This window comes from Agelaius phoeniceus, chromosome 8 (genome assembly GCF_051311805.1).
Source record: "Agelaius phoeniceus isolate bAgePho1 chromosome 8, bAgePho1.hap1, whole genome shotgun sequence".
Classification (NCBI taxonomy): domain Eukaryota; kingdom Metazoa; phylum Chordata; class Aves; order Passeriformes; family Icteridae; genus Agelaius; species Agelaius phoeniceus.
The window spans coordinates 32,707,883-32,733,004 of record NC_135272.1 but is presented as its reverse complement, the minus strand read 5'-3'; the positions used below and the strand labels follow the sequence as shown (position 1 = coordinate 32,733,004).

At 42.2% G+C, this 25,122-nt stretch overlaps 1 protein-coding gene across 3 annotated transcripts in view; it reads left to right on the top strand.

Moving 5' to 3' along the window:
- The window catches only part of LRP8 (LDL receptor related protein 8), a 171,211-nt gene that overhangs the window by 97,201 nt on the left and 48,888 nt on the right, over nucleotides 1-25,122 (top strand). For all 3 annotated transcript variants that reach the window (XM_077182526.1, XM_077182525.1, XM_077182527.1), the window contains one exon: nucleotides 8,598-8,720. In XM_077182526.1, coding sequence (XP_077038641.1) covers nucleotides 8,598-8,720 — 123 coding nt within the window. The remainder of the gene's footprint in view (nucleotides 1-8,597; nucleotides 8,721-25,122) is intronic.

Here is a 25,122-nt window from a genome sequence, read left to right as displayed (position 1 = left end):
CTCTGCACTGGTCTTGGAGATTTTCCTACCACCATCTATGAAAAAGGAATCATACTTAAAAACATCAAAGAGAGCAGAGAGCAGTGACTGTGTAGGGAGGCCTGCGTTTTCCTTACATCTCACTTGGTGAAGGATCTGCATTCACATGTCTTTGTGTCTTTCCTTTGTCTGTGCTCACATGCCTTAGCCTCATTTCTCTAATTTTCTGAATTTTATCCATAAAGTATGTCTGTTCTCTTTCCCTGGTACCTGTCTGATAAGCTATGGGCATATGAATAGGTGGGAACCAAAATTGCTCCATCAATTCAACCACTTCTGCTTTTCTGTCTTACTGTATTTGCTCTCAGAAATAGCTTTCAATCTGTTTTTTCATTAGGGGTTTGACTCAGGGCACCAGGGACCTTAGTCATTGGGAGCTTTGACTTAGGCTGAGGGTTATAAAACCTGTACTGAAAACAGACATCATAGGGTGTCATAAAAACATCTGAGACCAATTTTGCACAGAGACCACTGAGACCAGTGATTATTCATGGACTTTGGGGATGTTTCATTAGTGTAGAATGTGGCCCCTAGGGTTCAATTCCCAGAAATAGAAAGACAGAATAATATTAAGTGCCTCTTGAGGAATTTGTGGACATCCTTCATTGTGAAATAACACACACGTAGTTGCCACCCCAAGAGCTTCTGTCTTGCAACAATGTCTTGGTTGTTAAAAGAAGGCAAAACAAAACCCAAAGAGACAGACAAAGCTGGCAATTCTGTCAGCAAAAGTCAGTGTGGATGTGCTTCAGTCAAAGAAATATTTAGAAACAAACTGGAAAGTCAGAGCATACCAAATCCTTTGAAAAGGTCATGACTGCAGCAATATGGAGTTCTGGAAGCACGTTCAGCTTCCACAGCAGAGCAATGGCTGCTCTTTTCTGCACAGGGGAAATCTCAACTTGTGTGTAGGATACGGCAACCACAGCATCACATGTGGAGGAGAGACCTGGGCAGGCCCTTGGCTGTGCCACAGCTCTGCTGCTCAAGCTCTGGTGTGTCATTTAATGCCTGTGTGTACCTGTAAGGGAGAGCATGACTTGTGCATTTTCCAGTTCTCAGATCTCTTAAGGGGAGCAAGTTTTCTGATAGCCCTTCCATTCAGTGCTACCTGGTATAAGCTTTGTTGTAAGAAAAAATCCATTTACTGAAGGCAAACCTTGTCTGTGCCCTTGGCAGCCTTCTTGCCACTGTTGCTGCTGGATGAGGAAGGGCCTCGGTGAGTTTTTGTCAGTGGCATGTTTTGACACAGAGTGATGGCTGGCTTTTCACACCTGCTGTGCAGTGTCACACAACAGTGAGGCTGATGGTACCATCCAGAGGTGACTGCAGGCTGGCCAGGGCTGTCAGCCTGTTTCTGAGCAAAGCTGCAGTCTATTGCAGAGGCTGGTAGGAAAATCTGTCCCTTCTTCCCCTTCCTCTGCTGAAGGACATGATTTTCCAATTTCCAAATACAGTGGGGGGGAAGATGGTTGGCTTTCTTCTAGGAGTATTTGTTGTTTTTGAAATTACAGAGACTTGAACATTGAGGTGATGGAGGTTCCTGGAGAATAAAAATGAGGAAATTGTCAGAAAACCTGGGTTTGTACAGCTTAAAAAGTGACTTATGATTTATGAGTGTATTTTTAAAAAATGGAGGGAGCAGATGTTGGAGGGAGCCTTGCCTGAAGGAGTGTGGGGCATGTTCCTCTGAAGGGAGTGAGGCAGCACTTGAGATTTCTGCCTGGGCTGTTCCCAGCTGCGAAGCTCCCTAGGACAAAGCCCCAGAGCCCCAACTAAGCCTTCAAACTTGCAAGGAGAAGTTGTCCTGAATTGCAAACAAGTATGTTTGACAGACCTCTGATGCCCTCCAAGGAGCATGCCAGTCCAAGTGGACTTTTGTCCTTGATTTCTCCTCTGGGAAGAAGAGAAATCCTGCTCTTCCTATTGGTGAAACATGGTTTGTAGGGACAAGTCATTAGACCAATGTATATATTTGGTAAAAAACAGAGCAACCTTTGAGCATACAGCCCCTTCTAAAAGGCTGAAATGACAACAGCAACCTGAGGACAGGTTGGGGAAAAATATTGTTCAGTTTTACCTGATTTATGTGAGTAAATTTAGGAAGAAGGGCCTGTATTTGTAAGTTAAAGTCACTTTAATTTCATATATCAGAAGAGTATGTTGTTTCAGCATTCTGCTTTCCATAGGTTTCAGTTAGGTTCTGCCATTTCCCTTACATTAAATTCAATATTAAACGTGAAAGCAGATTTAAATAATTCTAGATAGGAGGCTTATACATATTACCATTTTAAATGCTCAAAAGTGGATACCTTTGATACTAATGAAAAATCACAGGTGACATCTCTTTTTCTTCTTTTAATGTCATTGGTTTGATTTGATTGATCTGAGGGGCTTCAGGCTCTGCAGCTGCATGTTTTGGTTACTTGAGCAGCAGCTTCAGGCAGCCCCAGAGCCTCTGACTGGGCTTCTGTCAATGGGGCATTGTTTTCTGGGGCTGTTTCAGGGGGTCTTGGGGAGAAGTTTCTTTAGAATGTGTTTCATGTGGAGTATCAAAGGGACCATGGTCTGTGCCCAAGCACTGGCTCTTTGAGGGGATCTGATTAATCTTGCTTTATAAAAGTAGTTGCCTGCTGAGATGGCAGCGTCAAAAGAAGTGGCCAGATTCAGAGAATGGTTAAATATTCCCTTTCATTACTTCAAGGTGTCCTTAGTTGTATGAAAATTAAAGGACTTGGCGATCCACATCCACTTGGATTTCCTGATATTTCGACTCTGGAATCTTCTGTGTTGCCATTTTATAGCTGCAAACCAGCACATTCCTGGGATTCCCATGCCAAGGATTTGGCAGAGGTGCTGTGAGGGGTCAGGCTCCCAGCACAAGGTGTTTGGATGCCTGAAGCAGGGAATGCAGCACCTGCTGGGAGCAGGAAACCACTCCAGGGCGGGTTGTCCACGCTCCCTGGGACATTTCCTCCTTTACAAAATCAGCAGCAGCAGCAGCTGGGAGGACTCAGGCTGCAGATGTAAGTTGGGATTTTCAGATCACCTTAAGGACAGCTAAGACATCCTTGGGGTATAAAACCTGATCAAAGGATTGGGGATCAATAGCACAGATTCTTTTTGAAGGGCAGGGATGCTGTCAAAGTCTGTGGTTAAGGCTCAGTCTCCTGCTCCAAGTGTTTTCTGAGTTTAGGAGTATGTATCAAATTTGTGGTGAGCATAACTTCGAATTAAATTTTTGTTAATTGTTTTCTTTTGTTTCTGGGAATGTCTGTTTGGGAGTGGCATTTGCAGTGTCCTGGTGGCTGTGATTCAGGAGCTGACTGAGGTTCTAAACTGAAAACAACTGTTTGCTGTTGAGTTCTGTGTAGCCCAGAGGCTGCATCTTGAGCAAAGCCCTCACCTTTCTCTGGGGAGCAGAAAACCCCATGGGCCAAACCAGTGATAGAGCTGGGATATGTTTGGCTCACTCTGAGGCTGGATTGGTGAGGTCCTTAGGAGGTGCAGAGTGGCCCATAATAATGATGTATTTTGTTCTGGGAGGAGCTGCCCCCTGTGCCATTACCCACCAAGGTGCTTGGCACCTCTCAGGGCAGAGTGCTGCTGATGGGCTGTGTTTAAACTCCTCAGCTCCTGCAATGCTGCTTCTCTTCTTCTCATATGGAGCCTTGTCAGGGGCTCTGATAAACCACTGATCAAAGCTGCCACTGAAGTTCCCCAGCATGAAATGAAACCCTTTTTTCTGAATTTCAGTATCTCTGGCCTGCCATCATCTCCCCATTTTCATATCCTGTTTTATCGCTGCAGAAGGATCGCAGCAAAACTTTCATTGTATGGTTTTTTACTATATTTTGTTACATTTTTACAGCAGCTTGGGTGAAACTGTTTTCTGCTAGAAGACTGAATATTGGCTGCAAATGAGAACAGATACACAGTTTGATGGGAAGTCTGGTGTTGATGGAGAAATTAAAATAGGAGCAGGATCTACGTAAAGGAATGAGGGTAGTGGAACAAATTAAACCAGTTTGCAATGAGTTTGGTGTCTGGGGTTTTTAATCCCTAACTGCCACCTTCCCTCTGCCATAAACCCACCTTGGGATGAGATGCAGAGTCTGACTGGCAGGAGCAGATCAGCCCTGTGGCCACTTTCTGCCCCTATCTCCTTCTCTGGAGCTGTGACTTTGACTGTTCTCTATTCAGCTCCCAGTTTTATGAAACTTGGGATTAAACTTATTTTCCACATCTTTCCCATCTTTTAGAATTGGTGGAGGTTGGCCAAGAGTTACTGAGGGGAGAAAATGGGGAGAGGGCAGGGTGTGCAGGGTCTTTGTGGGTTAACACTCAAGGCTGCTCTCACTGGCCTGGTTTTCTGTCTGGATACACAACCCAGAGTTTGAACAAAACCCTTTGTTTAAAAATCCTGTGTTTAGATGTTAGAACTGTGTAAGGTTCATTGTCTCACATAGAAACAAACAAACCCTCATTTTAAAGTGTCCTTTTCAGGCAAGTTGTAGTAAGAAAATATGCTTTTTTCTGTGCTTTTACATTACTGCTTCATTGAACTGTTGATAAAAGAGGAAATGTGTTCATTCTGCTTTTCAGCTGTTGGTTTGGGAAATCAGGAGTAGCAAGAAATGAAACTGTTTTAGAGCTGAGTATTGCTTAATATTAAAGATGTGCAAAATAGGAATAAACAAGGTGTGAATTGCAAATTGAATCATGGAGGGCTTGGTGTCTTATAAGCAGTAACTGGAAAGATGTAACTGCCTTGTAAAGCCTCTAAAACTGAGGCAAAAGTTAAGTGAGGTTAAATGAAGTGGCTGAGGGCAGTGGAAGGATGTTGGCTTTTATTAGAAAGAGGAAAAAGAAATTCAAGTCCTCAACTTTTCCATTAGATTCAGATACCTTGTTCAGGTAAGGGTCAGGGGCTTGATCTTTCAGAAGTAGGTATTTGTGAAAGTTGGAAGTCACATTTGTGTCATCCAGTCCCTGCTCCTAGCCAGTACAAGGCTTGTTCCTTTCAGTGTATATTTATTCCCTCCAGTCTAATTAAACATGTCCCAGTCACTGCTTTTTTATGAAATCACTCAGTAAATGTTCATGTTCTACACTACTTTCCCTGAGTTCTCTGCTTTTAATTCACTGCAGGGATGACCCCTGAATCCTTGCTTGCAGCTCAGGATGAGAGATGTGAGTAATGGAACGGAAAAGGACATTTTGGAAAATGAGGGGCCATGTTGGGTTTGCTGCAGTTTTATTTAAAATTCAGCATGTTAGGGTATTTTTCTGTCACTGCTGGGTAAAATTGAAGCCACCTTTCCCTCTTCCCTTGCCTTTCTTGCTGGGAGGAGAGAAGCAGGAATGGCTGACTTTAACTAAGGGCTCCTTTGGAGAGCTGCCCAAGGCAGGGCTCATTCCCTGTGGGAGCTGAGCCACGGTCACACAGGAGCCGGTGGAGCTGTGACAGATCTGTCCACCTGCACACGTGGGAAAGGAAAAGCAGGAACTGAGGGCAAATGGAGCAGGAGTCCAAAGAGGGGCAGGCAGCCTCTTTGGTGTCCCTGTGCAGCCGAGCAGGGCAGGGGATGAAAGGCTTTGGGAGCCTCTCTCTTCTCCTTCCAGGGATCGTTTGCCCCCCGAGGAGCAGAGGCTCAGGGAGGCTGGGACTGCTCACTCTTGTTTGTTTATGTTCATCTGGAAGAGACGTGAGCAGAGCTGCCTGGGCTGCTTACGGCAAAGGAAATGGATCTCAGGGGGACAATTAATTTTGCTTGACTATTTCTGAGCCAGGTGAAACTGTAAAATGAACCTGTGTCCTCCCCATTGTCTAAAAGGGATGTATTTATTTATTTTACATTTTAATGCACCACTGGCAATTTATGATGTGAGTCTGAATGAATTATTGATAGAATGAAGGTGTATAACATGGGAGATTAATAAAAAGGGTTATCAGACTTCAAAAAGAAAAAGGAAGGAAAAAGCAGAGAGCTGATATTTTAATTAACTGCTCCCTGCCTGCATTGTGATCCCAGAGACATGAGGATTGAGCGCCAGAAGGTAAATCTGGTTGGAAATAAAGTCATTCCAGTCTTGTATTAGAGGTGAGAAATGAGACAGTGCTCCAGTATTCTTGCCATTTGAATAATCTGGGTTGCTGTTTGCAACAGAAAGTGGAGTTATTGGAATTGAGACAGTCTGCAGAGCTCTCATCCCATGCTGCAGAGTAATAGTAGTAAAATATAATTGCAAATAGAAGATAATATTTAAAAGATAAATAACAAAAAGAAAAAAATTAAATAGCAGAAGTAAATATAAGAATCATAGAAAAGGTTTGAGCTCCCCCTCTCTTAATCCTGTTCCTTGAAGAGATTAGACAATTTAGATTCAAACAAAAACCAAACACTTTTGTCTCCTGCTGATTTTTGTCATGGGACTGTTGGACCTTCAGGAGGGCATGGGGACATGGTGACACCTCTGGACTCAGCCACTGCTGCTGAGTGGTTGTGCCCAGCTTCATTCTGCTGAAGGGAGGGAGCACATTTTAAAAATTAGCTTTCTAATGTCTCCAATATTACACTGGTCTCTCCTTTCTGGATGGAGCTGTGATAGTTTCATTTGTAGATGCCACAACCTTCCCCTTTGAGCAGATAGTAAAATTTTCCCAGTGAGCTTCCCAGCCAGCAGGAGGGTGCTCTCACTTCAGCTATGCATGGGTATCCTACCAGTGTCAGCATTTCTGGCCATTAAATACAGCAGATTCATTACAGCTTGCCTTAAATAGCCCAGCAGTGATGTGCAATAGCCAGTTTCACAAGCTTTGGATTTCTGAAAGGAGCTATTCAGGAGAAAGTCTTTTCCCTCTGATAACAGATGTGCAATGTCTTTGGATGATCCTTAGTATGACTGGTGTCTTGTAAAACTCTTGGTTTTTATGGAAATGGTTTTTCTGTCCTATATTAGTCCATAATATGTTTCTGAATGGCTGAATAGAAAATTGAAAATTGTCCATTCCCCTCCATTCTCCAGAATCTGGTTCATTTAGCAGCAGAAGGGGAGTAAATGTATGTTCTCTTTGAAAAGTGCATCCTGAGAGGTTGTACAGCTGCTTAGTGTTGCTTTGCAGTGTTTTCCTGCTGGGTGTCTGCTCAGGGAAGCTGCATGTTTTGTGTGCTAGAAAATGAGTGCTTTATTTCAGCCATGGAGGTCTCTCCAGCACCTCACACAGAAATGCTCCATGTTTCCTGTGTGGGCACATGAGGGATATTTAACATGACTCCCTTCCTGACAGCAGCTCATGTAGGAAAACAAGAAAGGAAAGTAAAAGATCAAACCCCAGAGGCTCATTTGTTGTGCTTAATGCTTTGAAAATGTTTGCTGGAAGAAGTATTGATGCAGCAATGTGTGTGCACATGACTTGTAAGAGAGAGTGGCTTGGCAAGCCCAGGTCTCACTGTGATGAGGGCAGCTAAGCCATGAAATAGGTTGCCCAGGGAGCTTGTGCTGGCTCCATCTTGGGGTTTTTTTCTACCAGACTGGATAAAACACAGAACAGCCTGTCTGACCTCAGAGCTGAGCCAGTCTTGAGCAGGAGCTTGGACTTGGTGACCTCCTGAGGTCCTTCATTACCTGAATTTTCCTGTGATCCTCTTAGGTTGTGAGCAGCTTTGCAGGGGGAAGAGACAAATCTCGCTGGCAGCACTTCCTGTGTGAGTTGATGGCTACCAAAGGTAGATCCCAGTTAGCCAAAGAGCATTTCACTTCAGTGTGGTGACACTGAGCCCCAGCCCTTGCTCAGGACTCAGCAGAAAAGCCACTGAAGTCACCACTGCTAAAGCAGTGAGTGAGTGGTGTCACATCAACACTGAGGCCTCAGCCTGAAGGGACCCAACTGAAGTGGAATTTTCTCTTTCTGCCGCAGTGGGAAGATGCTGACTGGAATTGCAGAGCACATGGTGCTGCACCACTGGCACAGAGGAATAGACCAATTAATTGCTTGAGTTCATGTCTTGCATCTTTTTCAAGCCCTAGATTAATGCAAGCAAAGCAAAGAGCGTGGAGTGGTTGACATTTAATGAAATGAATGTTAGTGTTTGAAGGAGTGCTTTATGATCATCTGCTGTGGTGACAGATGTACTAACAAGCCATGAATAGATGGCATAGATAGAAACATTATTATTTAGATTATAGTACTGGAAAGGTGATACTTGTTTGTCTGGCCTGTCTGTAAATCATGCAGCATGCTTTCTGTTCCATGAAGGCAGAAGCTTTTTATAATAAAAGCCTTAGAGAATTTTCTTGAAAAGGAAGTTTTTTGAATGGCTGGAAAAAGACACGGAAGGGTGATTCCTCATCAAGTAATGGAGGAGTAAGAGTTCTAGTGAGAAGAAACACCCATCTATGAGATGTGTGGGACTCTGTTATGAAGAAGCAATGTTGAATGTGAAATCAATCCTCTTAGCACAGGGCAATCTATATTGTCCTTGGCAGGGCTGGGTGCAGTGGAGATCTTCTGCACTGTTTGTATTCATGCCAAGTTCTTTCTTCTTTTCTTGCAGCAAAGAAAACTTGTGCTGAGTCAGATTTCACATGTGACAATGGACACTGCATCCCAGCCAGGTGGAAATGTGATGGGGAGGAAGAGTGTCCCGACGGGTCGGATGAATCAGAAGCAGCATGCAGTGAGTAGCTCAAAGTGGTGTTTCCAGACATGTTCTGCCATCAAAGCACACAGAAGCTGAAGCTGTTATTCCCAGCACATGCAGGATGATCTGTCAGTTTATGCTTGTGCTAGAACAGAATTTACAGACACAAAAGATTCAGGTCATTCAAATCACACAGTTTACAAACTTTCAAATGTATCTGTTTTCCAGACTATGATACAGGCAGTGCTGTCTAGTCTGGATTTCTGTCTGCAAGGGAATTGTAAACATCTTGAGCTGCTTGTCAGGCTCATCAGCAGCAGCAGTGGAGAAGTGTCACACTCACCTGGGATCAGGCTTTTTGGAAACTCACATTTGGTGTTTTGCATGGTAACATATTGGGATTTATCATCACTGCAGACAGCACTTCTGTTATTTCAGAGGAGTTTTGCAATGTAACTGCATTGCTTAATCTTCATTTTTTATTTTTCCTCTGAGAACAAATGAAAAATGCAGCAGATGAAAGATGAGGAATGTGAAATAACTAAAGCTGAGAGTAAGTGTTACTGCAGGTAACACCCTTAAAATAAACCCAGTAAGTAAAAAGAATATTCTTGATTTTCATGTAGTGCATTTTATAATGGGCCTTTGAGGAGGCCCATTTGTGCTCCCATTTGTTCTAGAGCTGTGAAGAATTGTCTGATGTTGAGTTGAAGGGAATCCCAGGGATATTTCAATGAAAATACTTATATGTAGACTTATATTTGTGTTCTTACTTATATCTGCAGATCTGTTCTTGCCAGAGCAAGAAACTAGTACAGGCCATTCTATTGAATTTCCAGTCATGTACTTCACAAATATTCCCATGAGTCAGAAGCAGTGTTGGAGGAAGTATTTTATCAGATCTTGCCAGAATGGGGTACATAAAGGACTTCAAAATCAACCATACTTTTATTTTTAATCCTAGTACCAGTCCTACTCTCTCCCTAATTAAGGGAGATGAATGCACTTCTCTTGCATAAAATGAATTGAATCATTTTTGCAGCCGCATACAGGCTACAGAAAAAATTACCTCAATAAGTACATTAACATATTTATGTACTCTATTGGTTGGTCTCTCCCCCTGCATCCTCCTTAGTTAAAAGCTGCCTCATTAATGCTACTTCCACTACCTGATTGTCTGGAGGGGGGCTGAATAACTAAGCAGCTTCATTTGCTGCAGTCTCTGCCTGCAAATCTCGTGTCAGAGGCCACAGCACAAGCTGTGGATAGGCCAGGCAGCACTGAGATCCCTGATGGTTTCTGTTAATCATCTTCCATCCCTTTTCCACCCATTTCACCTTTCATTTTTATCCCCACTTATTTCATCCTCTGGGGAAATCAGCTTTAAATCTTAAGTATCACAAAAGAAACTTGACCTGAGCCTCCGATTGTTACCATACAGGACTGCTGTCCTCAGAGAAAAGTAATTTGTTCAGATTTTTGTGATTTTTTAAAATATTTTTTTCCTCCTACTTGAAACTTCCTAAGACACCAAAGTCTGTGTTTCTCTGGTGGTTCTTCAGTTCAGAAAAATAGATAGCCCATGAAACATCTTCCTGCAACACAGGAAGAAGTTTGTTCTTGTTCTGTTAAAGGAACTATTGAAGAATGTTGGGTTTTCCTTGTCATTTGGCCCATTACTGTAAAAGGCTTGACTCTTCATCTTTGTAAATGTTATTTAAGATGAGGCTGTAATGACATAAAATGTAGTGGCAGGCAGAATGTATAGATGGACATTCCTGTATGATACTTCTCTCCAATCCTATTTTCTTTCTCCCTGATGAAATCAAGGCTGGACTTTCTTCCTGTGTCAAGAGGTGACGGCAGGGCCTGTGATTGTCTCATTTTCCTGCTTAGAAATGCAGCACAGCCCTGTGGAGGGGCCTGCCCTGCAGAACTTCCCTAGGGAAGGGGCAGGTTGGGAAAGAAGAGATTTCCCACCTCTGTTGAGATCAAACTGCTTTATAAAATCAATGGCTCTCAGACAGGTCCATAATTGCCAGCACCTCTGCCAGGACCTGGGGTTATTCCTCAGTTCATGCAGCACTGGGACATTGTCCACAGTCCAGTCAATCCAGGGAGTTTAAGAGCGTTAATAATGCTGACTGTTGCATTTTAGGAGTACTTCCAGCTTAGAATGTGGTGAAAACAAGGCTGTTCCTCTCAGCATCTAACCACCTGCTTAAATGGCTTTTTATTTTCTGAATAAAAAAAAGCCACACTTTTGTGGTGTGTTTTTAAATACAGTTTGTGCTCTCTTACTGGTAGTTAGAGATGTTGTGTCTTATGCTTGGTTGAAGGTAACAGTTTCTGGGGTTTGGTTTGGTTTTTTTGGGGCTTTTTTGGGGATTTTTTTTTTACAGAACCAAAGTTGTACTTTGGTTTTTCTGTTTCCCCAGTCACTGAAGTTCTCAGCTTTGTACCTAACAATATCCTCTCTAGGGACATTAGCCATTCCCAGGTGTTCAGGACAGCATGACCTGTGTCCTGTGGGATAGGTGAGATGGCATCACAGCTGGCCTGATTTCTGCTGGACCTGTGATGTCTGCACTTTTTCTGCTATTTATGCAATTATTATTTTTTAACTGTGTTCTTCAAGCACTGAATGTGTCTGGGAGTGGTGGCTGTAAGGGTATCTCATGAGTCCCCCTGAATCCTCAGCTGGTGAAATCTCTAGGACCTCTCCCTGTTGTGAGTTCTGATTCTAGTTGAAGGTTGGTTAGTTTCTAGCATGGACTGATTTCAGAGGAGATGGTTACCCAGGCTATTGCTTTGAAATGGCTCATTGTAAATAAGAAGCTGCTTATATTTCTTCATTTTTCTGCAAGACAGGTCTCTGGCAGGAGATTTTTGGTAGCTCACATGTACTCTACATTAGAGAGCCCACCATATGCAGAGCCCTGGCCCTGTTTTTCATTACTGCCACTAAAAGCAGCCCAGCATGGCTTGGTGATACCCTGGGGCTGCTGATATTCACAGGCTCTGCTTATGAGTATGGAAAGATTCCTCACCTTTTCCTTACCCAGCTTCTTGGAGCTCAGAGAGGGGGAAGGGAAGTCATTTTTCTGACTGAGCTAACAGAGACCTTCAGCAAAATGAATGTTATCCACCTAATGATGTTCCAGCACAGGTACTGAATCATTCTGGTTTTTATATATAAGCAGGAAATTTTAAATTTCCCTCTGAAGAATTTAGGTTATTTAATCAGTGACTTAGGCAAAAGAAAATTAAAATCTCAAGAGAAAAATAAAAACAAATGCTAACAATCAGTAACAGTGATGGGAACACAAAGGGATAGAGCAAGTGAAAATCTAAGCTGGAAAACTCTTGCCTTAGGACATTGTATATATAATGAGATCAAGGAATGCAGAGAGCATAAACTCACCACTCATTTCTTTTTCAGATATGTGACATTCTCCTGTTTAAGAGCAGAAATTATTGTACAGAAAGGTACAGGGTGTTAGAGTGTAGGATGTTAAGAGGATGAAAAAGAGACTGGGAAACCTAATTCATACAGCATTTAATAGGGGAATGATTTAATAGGGCAGGTTTAATAAGCAGCAGTTCTGGAAATAGATTTTAAAATGGAAGTGGAATATAAAATCAAACCCTGAATGTTGGTTTGAAATACAACACCAGTTCAGGCACTTCTTCCTTATTTTGAAGTACATGTCATGAGTGCTTCAGGAAGATGTATCCAAACTTGACAGTTATATTTTTAATGGGTATTTTCCATGGTACCAGGCACTCTGTGTGCTGCTGCTGTGTGTGCTGATCTCTCTCAGTGCTGGTCAGCTCTGCCCTCATTTCCTATTAAGTTGCCCAAATGTAAAATGCTGCTGTTGGTAGCATTGATGGTATCGTTCAGCCCCAAATGCACAATCCTCTCCCAGCTCTCTGTTCAGCCCAAAGGATATTATGTCTCTATTATTCTTCTTTGATGCAGATCTCCTGCATGACTGAGTGGGTTTGGTGACATTACTGTGCTTTTGTGGAAAAGGACTTAATAAACTGTTCTCTGCCCTTGGAGAATTTTTCCTAGAGAAGGGTGGAGTGTTCCTTTCAGGGCATCACGTACACTGGGCCATTGAATTCAAGCAGCAAAAGAAAAAACTAGGCCAAATCAGCCAGGCACAGCCAGATACCCAGTTTTGGGACCTGGGGCAGTAAAGAAAGCTTTTTTTTTTTTCCTTTTATTTTTTTAAATTTGTTTTTCTTTTTTCCCCAAGGTTAAGAGCAGATCTGTTGGTATAAATGTGATAAGAGGCAGGGGCATTGCAAGTGCAGTGGAACATGTAAATTAAGGGCTGTTCTGTTGGAGTAATCTGTTAGAGATCATTTAGGGAATTGAATACGGTGATGTTAATGCCAGATGTACAGGTGTGCATTTTAACAACACTCCAACCGCACCAACTGGCCACAGCCAGCATGAAATACAGCCCTGTCCCCCTGGCACTGTCCCTGCTGGGCCTTTGGGAGCACTGCTGAACTGCAGCAGCTGAGGACCCCATCTGTAAAGCAAATATAGGACAAGGTACTGGATGTGGAAACACTTCTAGAGCCACAGGATCCTCCCAGAGACAAGGCACAAAAGTGGCAATCTCATTTCCCAGGTGCCCAGACTGCTTTGTAGAGCTAGTGATGAAAGCTTTGATTTGTCAATGTGATCAAATTTATTGAGACAAAGTAAAATGAAAACCGCCATGATCAATTCTCCATGAAGTCATGGAATAATTTGGACCTTTGGGAGTCATCTAGTCCAATTCCTTGCTCAAACTGGACCCCTGTCCTCATGTCTGACCACCCCTATTAATGGAAAAAATCCCTTTATCTTGAGAGACTTTCCTTTGCTGCAGCATGTGTCTGTCACCTCCCATCCTGTCACTGTGCTCCTCCAAGAACAGTCTGGCTCCATCTTCACTATCCCCTCCCATTCTGGAGTTGAAGGCAGCAATGATATCTTCCTTTAACCTTCTCTTCTGTTGGTCAAACAAGTGCTGGTCCCCCAGCCTCTCCTTGTTTGCAGTCTCTCATTTCAGATTATTTTGTCAGATTAATTGGTAATGATGCAATTCTGTAATGGAGGATACAGGTTTTGCTTTGTTCATTCACCTCCATCAGAACTTTATCACATCCAAAATACAACTTGAACATTAATTCATTTCTCTGGTTTTAAGATGCCACTTAGCTCCCAGGTCTACTTTGCAGATGGTTCCAGACTCCTGAGAGCTCCTTTTCCATGGGAGTGTTTAACAGTGGAGATGGACAAGACCTTTTGAGCTCTGTCAGCAGACCTGTAGTTCCCTGGCCATGGTGGCTTACATTCCCTTTTATTCTAAATGTAGGTGATTCTTCAAATTCTCACAAAAGGACCTTTACCCTGCTTGAACCCTCCCATCTCAGCCCAGTGCTCCCCAGATGCCTCTGGATCCACAAGCACTGCCCCTGCCTGGGGTGCCTCAGGTGTGTCCTGATATCAGAGCAGCCCTAAGCCGACCTCAATATCCCAGAGGATCCTCAGGGGCCAACACGAGAAGTCTGTGACAGAATAAGGAACCAAATCCAGTTCTTCTGGCATCCTGTTCCTTTTCTTGGAGCGTGAAATTATTCTTTTTACATCAAAGGAAATTCAGCAAACTCAAAGCTGAGCAGTTTATCTCCAGTAGTGGGATAACTTTGTCTGTGGCTTGTGGGCAGTGAATTACATCTCCTTTTTGATGATGATTACATGGCTTTGGTGATCTCAGCATTTTACTTACCTAAAGATGTAAATGAATTTAGGATTTGTAATGACTGTGCTGCAATTCTACCAGTACTGAAAAGTTTTAAGTAATACCTACACAAAGTGTGTTTTTCCTTTATGTGTTTAGAGCTTGTCTCAGCAGTGACCTTTGCAGAGCGCTGACCAAGTTCTGTAGGAATACCAACTGAAAAAACCTACTGGGTCTGGTCTAATGTTTGTGATGTTCTGCTCTTAAGCAGTGTTACCTTGTGAGGGAGTCACTTTTTCATGCAGCATTGTCTGCTTGGACATTTGCAGTGTTTCCATGCCCCAGATCAATTTTGAGCTTTCGCTTGTTGTTGATGGCTACAAAGTTTAAATACCAGCATTTAAACATTCTCCCTATTGCTCTAATGGGTTCATGCAGTTTATAGACAGCAGTGGTCATAAAAGAGTTGGATGCTGCCTTTTTATGGCTACAATTAATCTTGCAGTTATTTCAATAGGAGAGAATAGCAGGGAAATTAAAGTTGAGTGTATGAAGCTCTTGTATGTGTAATTATTTAACAGGCTATAAATATTGAACTACTAAAAATGTAAAAGTTTTTCAGAAATATCAAATAGCTTTTCATTGCTTGGTGCTTTCGTCTTTTCCATTCTCTTGCTGCCTGCCTTCTGAAATTCAGATTACTTGATTTTTATATTTATCCTTTTGTTTGTTTATTGAGGGAAGGATGCAGGAATCACAGTTGTTGAACTGTTATGGCTGATGTGAAAAGGAAATAATTTCTGGGAAAAAGGCAAAACATAATTTGCAAACTGAAATGTTTTAACTGAGTGAAGCAGTATTGCAGTACAAGAACACAGCCCTTTTCACATCAGCCCTTTTTTAAATGGGTGAATGATGGTGTGATGAAATTATGGTGTGAGGAAAATAAGCGAATATCAAATGACTTTATCTTAATGTTACTGACATTAAAATAGCTTCTGCATTTTAGTGTCATAATGAACTTTATATTGAGGCTGTGTTTCCTTGTTCTACCACCTTTTCTTTAATGGGTATTTTTCTCCTCTCTCTCCATTCCCTCAGTTGTAGGATCCTGTTTTCATTCCCTCCCACTGAAACCTTTTGCAGTTTTAATAAGGGTCTCATGACACTCCATCCTGCTTCCTTTAGGATTAGGATCACGATTAAGACTGGTTTAATATGCAGTCTCTGCATGCTTTGGTAGGTAATTCCTGTAATTTAAGCCTTGCACTGGAGATTTTTAATGCCTGCAATGCTTTCAGTGAGATTCTGCTGTGGGGTGAGGGTCAGAGCCAGCACTGCCTGCATGTGTGAGAGTGGTGTGGATCCTCCCTGTGCCTTTGTGGGATGCACTGAGAGCCAGAATCAAGGCTTGGCTTTAGCATTAGCTCCAGCCTCCTTTCTAGGGACACTGTGTTCATGACTATATTTGAAGTGACACATTTCAGCTGACCTTTTTTATCTTGTGTTTTAACCTACTACAACACATTACAAATCCTTTGCATTAAAATGCAGAGAACTGAGTGCTTTGTTAGAGCATGCATTAGGCTCATGCCAGTTCTTGCACCCTTTTTCTGGCCTGCACTCATCATCTTCCCCTGTCACTGGAGCTCTCTAAGTTGTATGAAACTGTGATTCTCTGTTTTGGCACAGGTTACAAACATAACCACACTTCTCTTTTTTTTCCTGTACAGGGATTAACATGTGTGACGTGTTTGACAATCAGTTTCATTTCTAGCCATTGTGTGTGCAATGATACATGTGTGTTGAGAAATGCACACAGACACACAGAGAAAAGAGCAATTGGTCATTCTAGTATTTCACCAGTTATCTCAGCCCCATGTGGAGTGGGACTGAGAAATAGCAATTAACATACTGAATTCCACTGGAATTTGCATTGCTGCTTCACAATTCCTGCCTCTAGACATGTTGCAAGTATCAACCTTGGAGCTAAGTTGTGAGAACCAGCAGGGATGTTTGTAATGAAGTCAAGGTGTAGGTGGTTAGGGAAAGTCTTTTCTTCCCAGCCACGGGTCTACACATCAGTGTTCTTGTGCAACAGCCCGAACACATTCAATTAAAATTGCCATCCAAGCTGCCTGTTCCATCCTCTAAAAAAGAAAACAGGTGGGGGTTTCTTTGTATGTATAAAAAAGATGAAATGTTCACTCTGAGATAAGAAACACAATTATTTAATAGCACCAGAGCCTTTTCAGACTTACTTTCTTTCACACATAAAAGGATGAGGACATACTCGAATTTATTAAATCTATGCTTATCTACTGAATCCTTTTTTTTTTTCCCCTGAGTTCTTCATGTCCTCTTGGTTGCTTTTAGCAGCATTTCACTTGTCAATACCTTGAAAACCTCAGAAGAGTTGTCACTTTAGCATGGAAAAACCAGCATCTCCCCTTGTTAAGAGCCTGGACCTTGGTGCAGCAATATCCTCACTGTGGCCATGCAGGTGCAGTGAGGGATGGTGAGGGATGGTCTCCCTGCAGCTGCTGGAGCTGGGCTGGGACACTGCACTGATCTTCCTTTGTGGCATGAAGTTTTGGGAAGTCCTGAATGCTGTTTGTTTTATTCAGTCCTGTTGTATACAGAGAGGAGATACTGTCCTGGAAGATATGAGGTGAAATACCAATGCTGCACCATCCTCAGGCAAGCTTTTAATTTTAATTTTAAAAGTACAGACTTCAGGAAGCAGGGAAAAGTGTTTTACAATGAATTCTGCCAGTGTCCTGGAGACCTGTATAATTTTTCTTTCTATGATTTTATCACTCATCTTGGCAGGTTTCATTATGTTTGCTCATGGAGGGACCTTTTGTGCCTTTATTTTCCCTCGTGACAAAAGGAGCACTTTTGCATCCATAATCTCTTTTACAAATAGGTCTCGTCTCAATGCTGCTCAACTCCTTTATCCTTTGTACAGTTTTGTCCCCCTAGCGTTCTGTGGGGCCTTTTCCTCCCTGTTTTGATTGGAGTTGGAATAATCTCAGTGAGCAAGAGAGAGAAAGTGAGCCTGGGAGGAAGGGGAGAAGGAGCAGCTGCTGACACCTTGTTGTAATGATATTTCAGTTTTTCAGAGGAGGAACTGAAAAGTTTTTCTGCTTATCAGTTACCTATAAGTGTAATTTCCACTGTTTGGAAGTTACACTTAGAAACAGCATCTTAAGTCGCTTCAGCTGAAAATGACGGGGAAGAAATCAAGATAAAAAGCTATTGGTAAGATTTTCTAATCTGTTAGATTTCCCAGAGTACACCAAGCTTTTGTATAGTGTTTGTAAAATGAAAAACCCACCCTGTAATAGTAGATTTAATTAAATGAATCTGTGAGGAAAAATTAAAGTGGGCTTTGGAAGAGGTAATTCAAATACCTCAACTATTTTATCTCTGGTCAGATACAATGTTTTGGTTTTTACAAAGAAAAGCACGTCCACGCTTCTTCTAGTAGGGCTTTTGATTATTTTAATCAATGGTTTCTTTCCAGCTTGCACAATATGTTTACTTCTAAGAAACAGCAATGCTGTGGAAGATCACAATAGAACTATCTATGTTTTTTCTCATAATTAAAGTTCTATTCTGTTTCCATAATTACCTGATGTGAAACCTGGAAAAATGGTTCCTGATTCATTATATTCAAGCCAGACAGTGAACTAAACAGCTCTTCAGGGATTAAAGAAACATTGTCACCCTTAAAATCACATTTGTAAGCTCCCTTTTGCACATAACTACTCTACTACCAGCCCATTCTAAATTGTTCTTCTGTCCAATAACCAACAAGCACTTAAACCACCAACTTAAATCACAATTTGTAATTTCGGCACCAAGAGGTGCTTCAGAAAAGGGGTCCTGTAATAGCAGCGCCAGTTTCCTTTGTAATTAAGTAATTGTGTTTGCAGTGTAATTAAGCAATTGAGTTTGCAGCAGGGCATTGCTGAAGCCAGTGGGGTTCTGCCCAGGCTGTGCAGCTGCCTTCTGGCACAGAGCTTATGGCTGTGCTGAGGTTACAGGGGGCTGGCAGAGGGATTTGCTATCAGGACAGACTGGAGAGAAGCAAGAAGAGCAAGGAAACTGAGGAATAGCAGGAGGAGTGGAACAGATTAAAGTAAGGTCAGAGGGTCCCTCATCTGACACCAGGTGTGGCTTGAGTGTCACCCTTCATATACAGAGATAATTGTATTAATTATAATTAATTAATTATAGGTACGGCACATTGGGCAAAAGCAGCCTCTGAAGGTGGGTTTGAAGAAGAGGAACATGCCCAGGAAATGTGGGAGGATGCCCTGTGCAAAGGGCAGGGTGAGCAGCAGTGCAGGTGGGAGGGTGAGGGGAAGGGCTGGGAGAAGCAGGAGTCTGTGCCAGTGGTGGAGCACTCCTGGTTCTGTGCTGCCCCCTGTGCTGAGGCCGTGGTAGGAAATGAAGATTTCGGTGTGTGGTTCTCAGGGGACTTGCAGGACATCTTGCCATAAAGTCCTGGAGCTGCAGGTCTGGCAGCCAAGAGCCAGGTCTGGCTTTGTTCTGGCTCTGCTGCTGCCTTGTGGTGGGGCCAAGGTGACTGATGTGGTTAAAAGCATCTGCAAAGGAACTGGTGTCATTTTGTCAAGGCTGCTGCTGTGTCATCAGAACTGGGTGATTGAAGTATGTCTGATTATATTCCTCTCTGACAGACACCAGCTAATAGTAAGGCTATAAATTGTGATTGGATTTTTCCTTTGGGTTAAAAGCTTTTTACTGTGACTCTTGTTGGTCTAATTTCTTGCCAGGTTTTTTTGTTAACTGAGTATAAGTTGAGCACGTGGGACATTTTAAGTTGACTGTTGCTCTTCCACAATCCCTTACTGAAATTCTTCATCCACAACTCTTTAGTAAGATACTTTCTTAAGCACTGTTTTCCAAGAAGTGTAGGTAAGGAGTAAAGCCTAGATGTTCACAAGCACACCAGGAAATATCTATAGGATCCAGCCTGAGACTTTTGAAAGAGATTGTCAGTGTTTAAATGCACCCTTTGGGATGCTTCAGTGTAGGCAACAGCTTCTGAGGTGAATGCTCTAAATTCATGGATTCTGGGGAGCAATTCCTTTTGCAGACTCTACTTCTGTAGTGGTGGTTGGAAAGGGGGCATCTGGCCATGCCTGGGTTTGCTAACATGTGTACATGCATCAGTAGCTCAGTGAAGGCAGTGAGGTGCACAGGCTCTGACAAAAACTGAGCTTAAGCAACTTCTTCAAAGCCATCCATGGGAATGTTTGAAAAAGAAGTGGGAGTTATGAATCTGTGTAGCCTTTAGGCACAGATCATCTCTCCCATATGTGCTCTCAGATTTTGCCTTTGCTGTTCTACTGCCTGCTGTAGCTGGATTTTATTGTCCTGAAATTTAAAGGTCACTGTTGTTACTTCCAGCTTCTGTTAGACTGGGAGCATGGATTTTTGGGATGTGGAGAAGTCAGCCCATCATTGCAGAATGACCTTGTCTCAGTCATGCTCCATTGCTTAGTGTGTCTTGAGCTATTCCTTGTTATGTTTTGTGAGCTGGAAATCTTGATTGAGAAGCTTTAAAGAGAAGTTTTTAGGCAGAAGTGTGTGTCAGGATTATGGAGAAAATTGAGAATTTTCATTGTTCTTTTTTTTCCTTCCTTTCATTGTTACATGTGTGGGTGTAAACATTATACCTTGTTTTACTTGAAATGCAGAATTGTCCTTTGAAATGGTACTTGGAATGCAAACCAGAAGAAAGAATAGATCTAAACTGCTGGTGGCCTCAGATTGGTGGTGGCCAGAATTCTGAGCACAGTTTGAGTCCTAATGCACAAGATTTCTGTTTATTTAACAGTGGCCTTTGCATTGTGCTTGTACATAACAACTCCCATCCACCCCTCTGAGTTCTGCTTTACAGTTTCTTTCCACAGAGTACTGAGCAAGGAATTTCCATGTGTTTCTGTTTTCTTTATGAGATTAGAGCCCATGATATTCTCAGCATATGGTATGAAATATTTATTATTGTTTTTAAAGGCTGATTTTAGGAGACAGTCTGTGATGTGACTGCATTTAGTAACATAAATGAAAGTCCTTTTCTTTTTGCATATATTTAAGAAGCTATGAGGAGTTAGTCATGGTGAGTTCTAAATACCAAGGAGACGACCACTGTGAAAACATTTCAAAAGGAAGTAGCTTGAAGCTATAGAGTGATGTTTAGAAAAGGCCAATTTAAACTAAATAAAAATGTAATCCCTGTTATACATAATAAATGAAGAAGAAATCTCTAAAATTGTGTAAAAGAATTAAAATAAAAACATATCTGGGATTCAAGTTCCTGCAAAAAGTGTATTCAATGACTATGCAAAATCAGGGAGGAACTTCAGAACTGTGGGGTCATTTCTTTACTTTACATAGCCTAACAACAATTTTGCATATTCTCCTCCTTCTCTTGGATTTTTTTCATTCATCTCCTATGGTTTTGGTTTGAAAAAGCAGGTTTTTTTTCCAGAGTGTAAAGCAGCTGCCACTGGAAGCTGTCGTGTAACTTATGTTCCAGAAGGAGTGAATGTGTCCCTATCTGCTCATCAAATATTTTGAGAACAAGGGCTGATGTTTCTGGCTTTCAAGACACATTTTCTCTCCTCCTGAGCCAAATGAAAACTTTCCAGAGCTCAACACATGTGCTGACTTACTCCTCTGTACTGTAATCACTTAAGCACTTTCCCAAACTCCAGAGACCTTGAGAGATCAAAACTGGCTGGATGGAGAGAGTGGAGAGGTTTGAGAGGGGAAGGAGGAGCAGCAGCCTTGAGAGCGATGGTTCAGTGCATGGTTAATGCAGCCAAGTATGACACGAGCCAGTGCACACAGCAGTGCATGCAGAAATCTCTCTTTAAAAGCACAATTACTGCACCTGGAGCTCCAGCACATTGTGTAGAGTGCAGTGGTTGTCAGCTAAAACAAAATAAGAATGGACCTACACTGCAGAGAGACTGGGCTGACCAAGTCATGTTGCTCTGTTGACTGAAATTCAGCAAGAGGCACCACGTGTCCTCTTCTGTAACAGAATCTGTTTGCTTTTCTCTATAACCTGGGGCATTGAGACTGGGTACATGCTGGAATCTGGATCCTGGGGTGACTTGTAGGCTGGATTTAATATTTTGTGTGGCCCCACAATGTTACCTGTATTGAAAATTTAATCAAGCAATATATTTGAACATTGTTACCAGCACATTTCTCCAGGCAAGAGTCAATCAGGAATCAGTTTGAAACAGGAGGAAAGGAGTATTTTATTTTGATGATTTCACTCTTGTTTTGGATTGTGGTTTTTGTTGGTTTTGATTTTTTAACTTAACAGAATGAAGCACTCTTTAGGTATCCAGACATTTTTCATAGTAGTTGCTTTTTAGGGGTGAAGCAAGAGAATATTTCCTTATCATTCTGAAGGTTATATTGGTTCAGCTCAGCCTTTGTATTAATTCCAGCTGGGGATCATGAGAAATGTGTGTTGCTGCAGGACTGAACTGTAATTGTGACACGGATCAAAAGCTCTGCCAGGCTGTTCTTTCCCTCTCCTAAAGCAGATTAGGAGCCTGGCATCTGTTTTCTTTGGGGAAGAAGGCAGAGATGCCCAGAGAGCAGAGGAGCTGCCTCACAGCTGCCTTTGTGCCTTCAGGGAAGTGCCTGTGCCTGCCATCGTGCCGTGTCCCTGATATGGGCAGGCAGGGCTGGTGGCTTTGGTGGCTTCTGGCTGCTCCTGGCTTTGGGTCTTGGGGCAAAGCTCTTCAGTCTGCCAGAGCCTTTCCCCATCAGCTCCATGTGCCTTCACTCCTGCAGCTGCCAGCTGGGACAGACCTACATAAAGACAGCTCTGCCTCATTGTCAGAGGAGGCTTTGGAAAGGTTGGGCTCTCTGAGTGCAGTTATTTAAAGTTCTTGAGTCCCTCAAGTCTTAGGTGGCTGTGTAGGAAATTCTAGCTGACCTGCATAGGAAATGAGGTGTACTTTCAACCTGAATGTCATAAAAATTACTTTACCTAGACCAAGTGCAATCTTACCTACTACATAGGTAACAGAACTTGGTCTCAGAGATTATTCTGCTTCTTTTAGTTGTGGTAGGTTGGAAAGAAAGTCTTCCTGCTGAAAGCATTAAAAAATCATGCAGCAACCCTTAAGAACCACATTACACTGTACTTCTGTGAGCTTTTCTCCTGCTTGCTCTGTGGGTGGGATTCCTGCAAAGTTCAGTCATTGAGTTAGCAAATACTTCAGGAGCATCAGAACTTGTGAATTTGATTTCTCTTCCATCCCTGACTCCTGTTCCTTTATGTCCTGGGCTTGACTGACTCTTTGGTGCATAAGAGAGTAAGAATTCCAATTAAAAGTTTCCCCAGTTTCTTCGTTCATGGATTGTCATCCAGTGCAGGCTGGGCTTTTGATGCAGCCTTTTCTTCTGTCAGAGCATTCTGCCCTGCCACGTATTTTCACTGAAGATATAAATTTTCCCCTCAGGATATCATATATTTTTGTTATTTTATTCAATTTGGCCACCATATTTGGGTATGAGGATAGAGAAGCAGATTATTGGGGGGAGGCATTAATTGTATATGGAAACTTTGTTTCTGTAGGAAATTTGTGTAAGAATCCATAATATTGAGAGTTGAAATTATTACAGTCTAGGTACAAGGGGGAGTTAGGTAATAAATTCATTGAATAAGGAAAGCCAGGACCAAGCAGGAGAATTTTGTGGCCAGGTATAGGAAGGATTGTAAGGAATTCTTTAGCTGTAAGAAAAACAAATCCATATAGTGTGATACTGATCAATGAGAGTGCAAGTATAGGCTGCAGTGACAGAAATGGAGTAAATACTGAAAGTATTTCTAATTTCTGTTCAGAAGGAAGAGGAAGGAGTTGCATTTGCACATTTAATGCCATTCCTGCTATCAACAGCAGCTATTAAAGGTTTAGCTTTTAAAGCAGAAGCACTGACAAACTCTCATTGAGGGACACAGTCAGTTTTCTCAGCTTTCTGATCTGTATTTCCTGTATTGCTTTTTCCTTTTTTTTTTTTTTTTGAACTTGCATCACTGTTTTTTGTAGATATTGGAACACTGGTGGAAGTTTCAGTAAGTTAGTAAAAGCTGTATTTTTAGGGTGGTTTAAAAGGTTAAACAGAGCACAGTACAGAACCTGCTGCAGGAGGTCTGCAGCCCAAACCTGGAGTTCCTGACTGCTACAACAATAACAATTCAACTCCAAAGCTGTGTGTGCTTAACTGGCTGTTGTTAGTTTTGGACAAAACCACAGAGAGCCTGATAATGGAACATAATACATCAAGATTTAAAAAAAAAAAAAAAAAGAAAAAAAATCAGTGTCAACATGTTAGGGAAAACAAGAGTTGTGTCACTTCTCAGTAGTTCTTGATTGAATCATGACCTTGTTAATAAGATACTGTGAATTTTAATAAGCTTCTGTGTGTATTTTGTGATATGTGATTTGACTTAAACATAAAGGTTAGAAAAATGTAGTTTACAGCATAATTAGAGGTTGTACTAAGCAAGCTGAAGAGCAGGTGGTTGAGAGGTGGTAAAAGACATGGGCAGCTGCTGTAAGGTGGAAAGGTTATTAGACAAGGGGCTGTGAACAACCTTACATGGCTCACATGATTAGAGTTGAAAAATAAACCTTATTAGAAGGGTATTTGGTGTTTGATTTATTGAAGAGAGGGTTGAGGGTTGCCTTTATCAATTTACACCTGTCTCTTTGGTTTCATCACACAGTTGTTTCTTTAGTTTAGCAAGAATCAGCCTGATCCAGGAAACTAGATAAGAGAAACACAGATAAGATACAGCCCTTAACAGTAGTGGCAAATAAAGTGGACTCACTTGTACAGAAATCCTTTCTGGCTGAAGTCTTTAAATCAAAACTGGTACCTGTCTTGAAGATACGCTGTTGTTCAAATGAGGTGTCAGTGTGAAGTCAGCCTTTGCTGTGCAAGCATTTCATGGTCCTGAAGCTTTTGAACATGGGAAGTGCTCTCAGCTGCTGCACACAGACAGCAGTGATGCTCACAGTTTATAGGTGAGGCCATTTGGCCCAGCTGCTGCAAGGCACAGCAAGCTCTGACACTGGAAGAAACTCCACCTTGGGATCATGGAACACTCCATCCAAATCACTGGGAAGGAATTTTCAGGGCAAAAATTGTATTGTTCAGTTAAGGGAGCTCCACAGGTGGGGGAGAACCACTCTCCTTTCTTCTCCCCAGCCATGGGTCATTATTTGAAGGTCACAGAATCACAGATTTGTCAGGGTTGGAGATCATCCAGTCCAGTGCCCCTTCTGAGACAGGGTCACCTGGAGCAGGTGACACAAGAACATGTCCAGGTGGGTTGGGAATGTTTCCAGAAAGGGAAACTCCACAACCTCCCTGGGCAGCTGTTCCAGTGCTCTGCCACCCCCAGCATAAGGAAGTTCTGCAAAATGTCTCCAGAGAAAGTTACAGGTATCAAGAAACTTTTTTTTTTTCTCTTCTGTTATCCTTGGAGATGTGTTTTTCTCAACACATGGAAACCAGGAGAAATCTGAGAGGTGCCAGATCACATGGATGGCAAACATAATTGGGGAGATTTTGCACATTGTAGTAGCTCCTCACCTGATTGGTGATTGATGGCA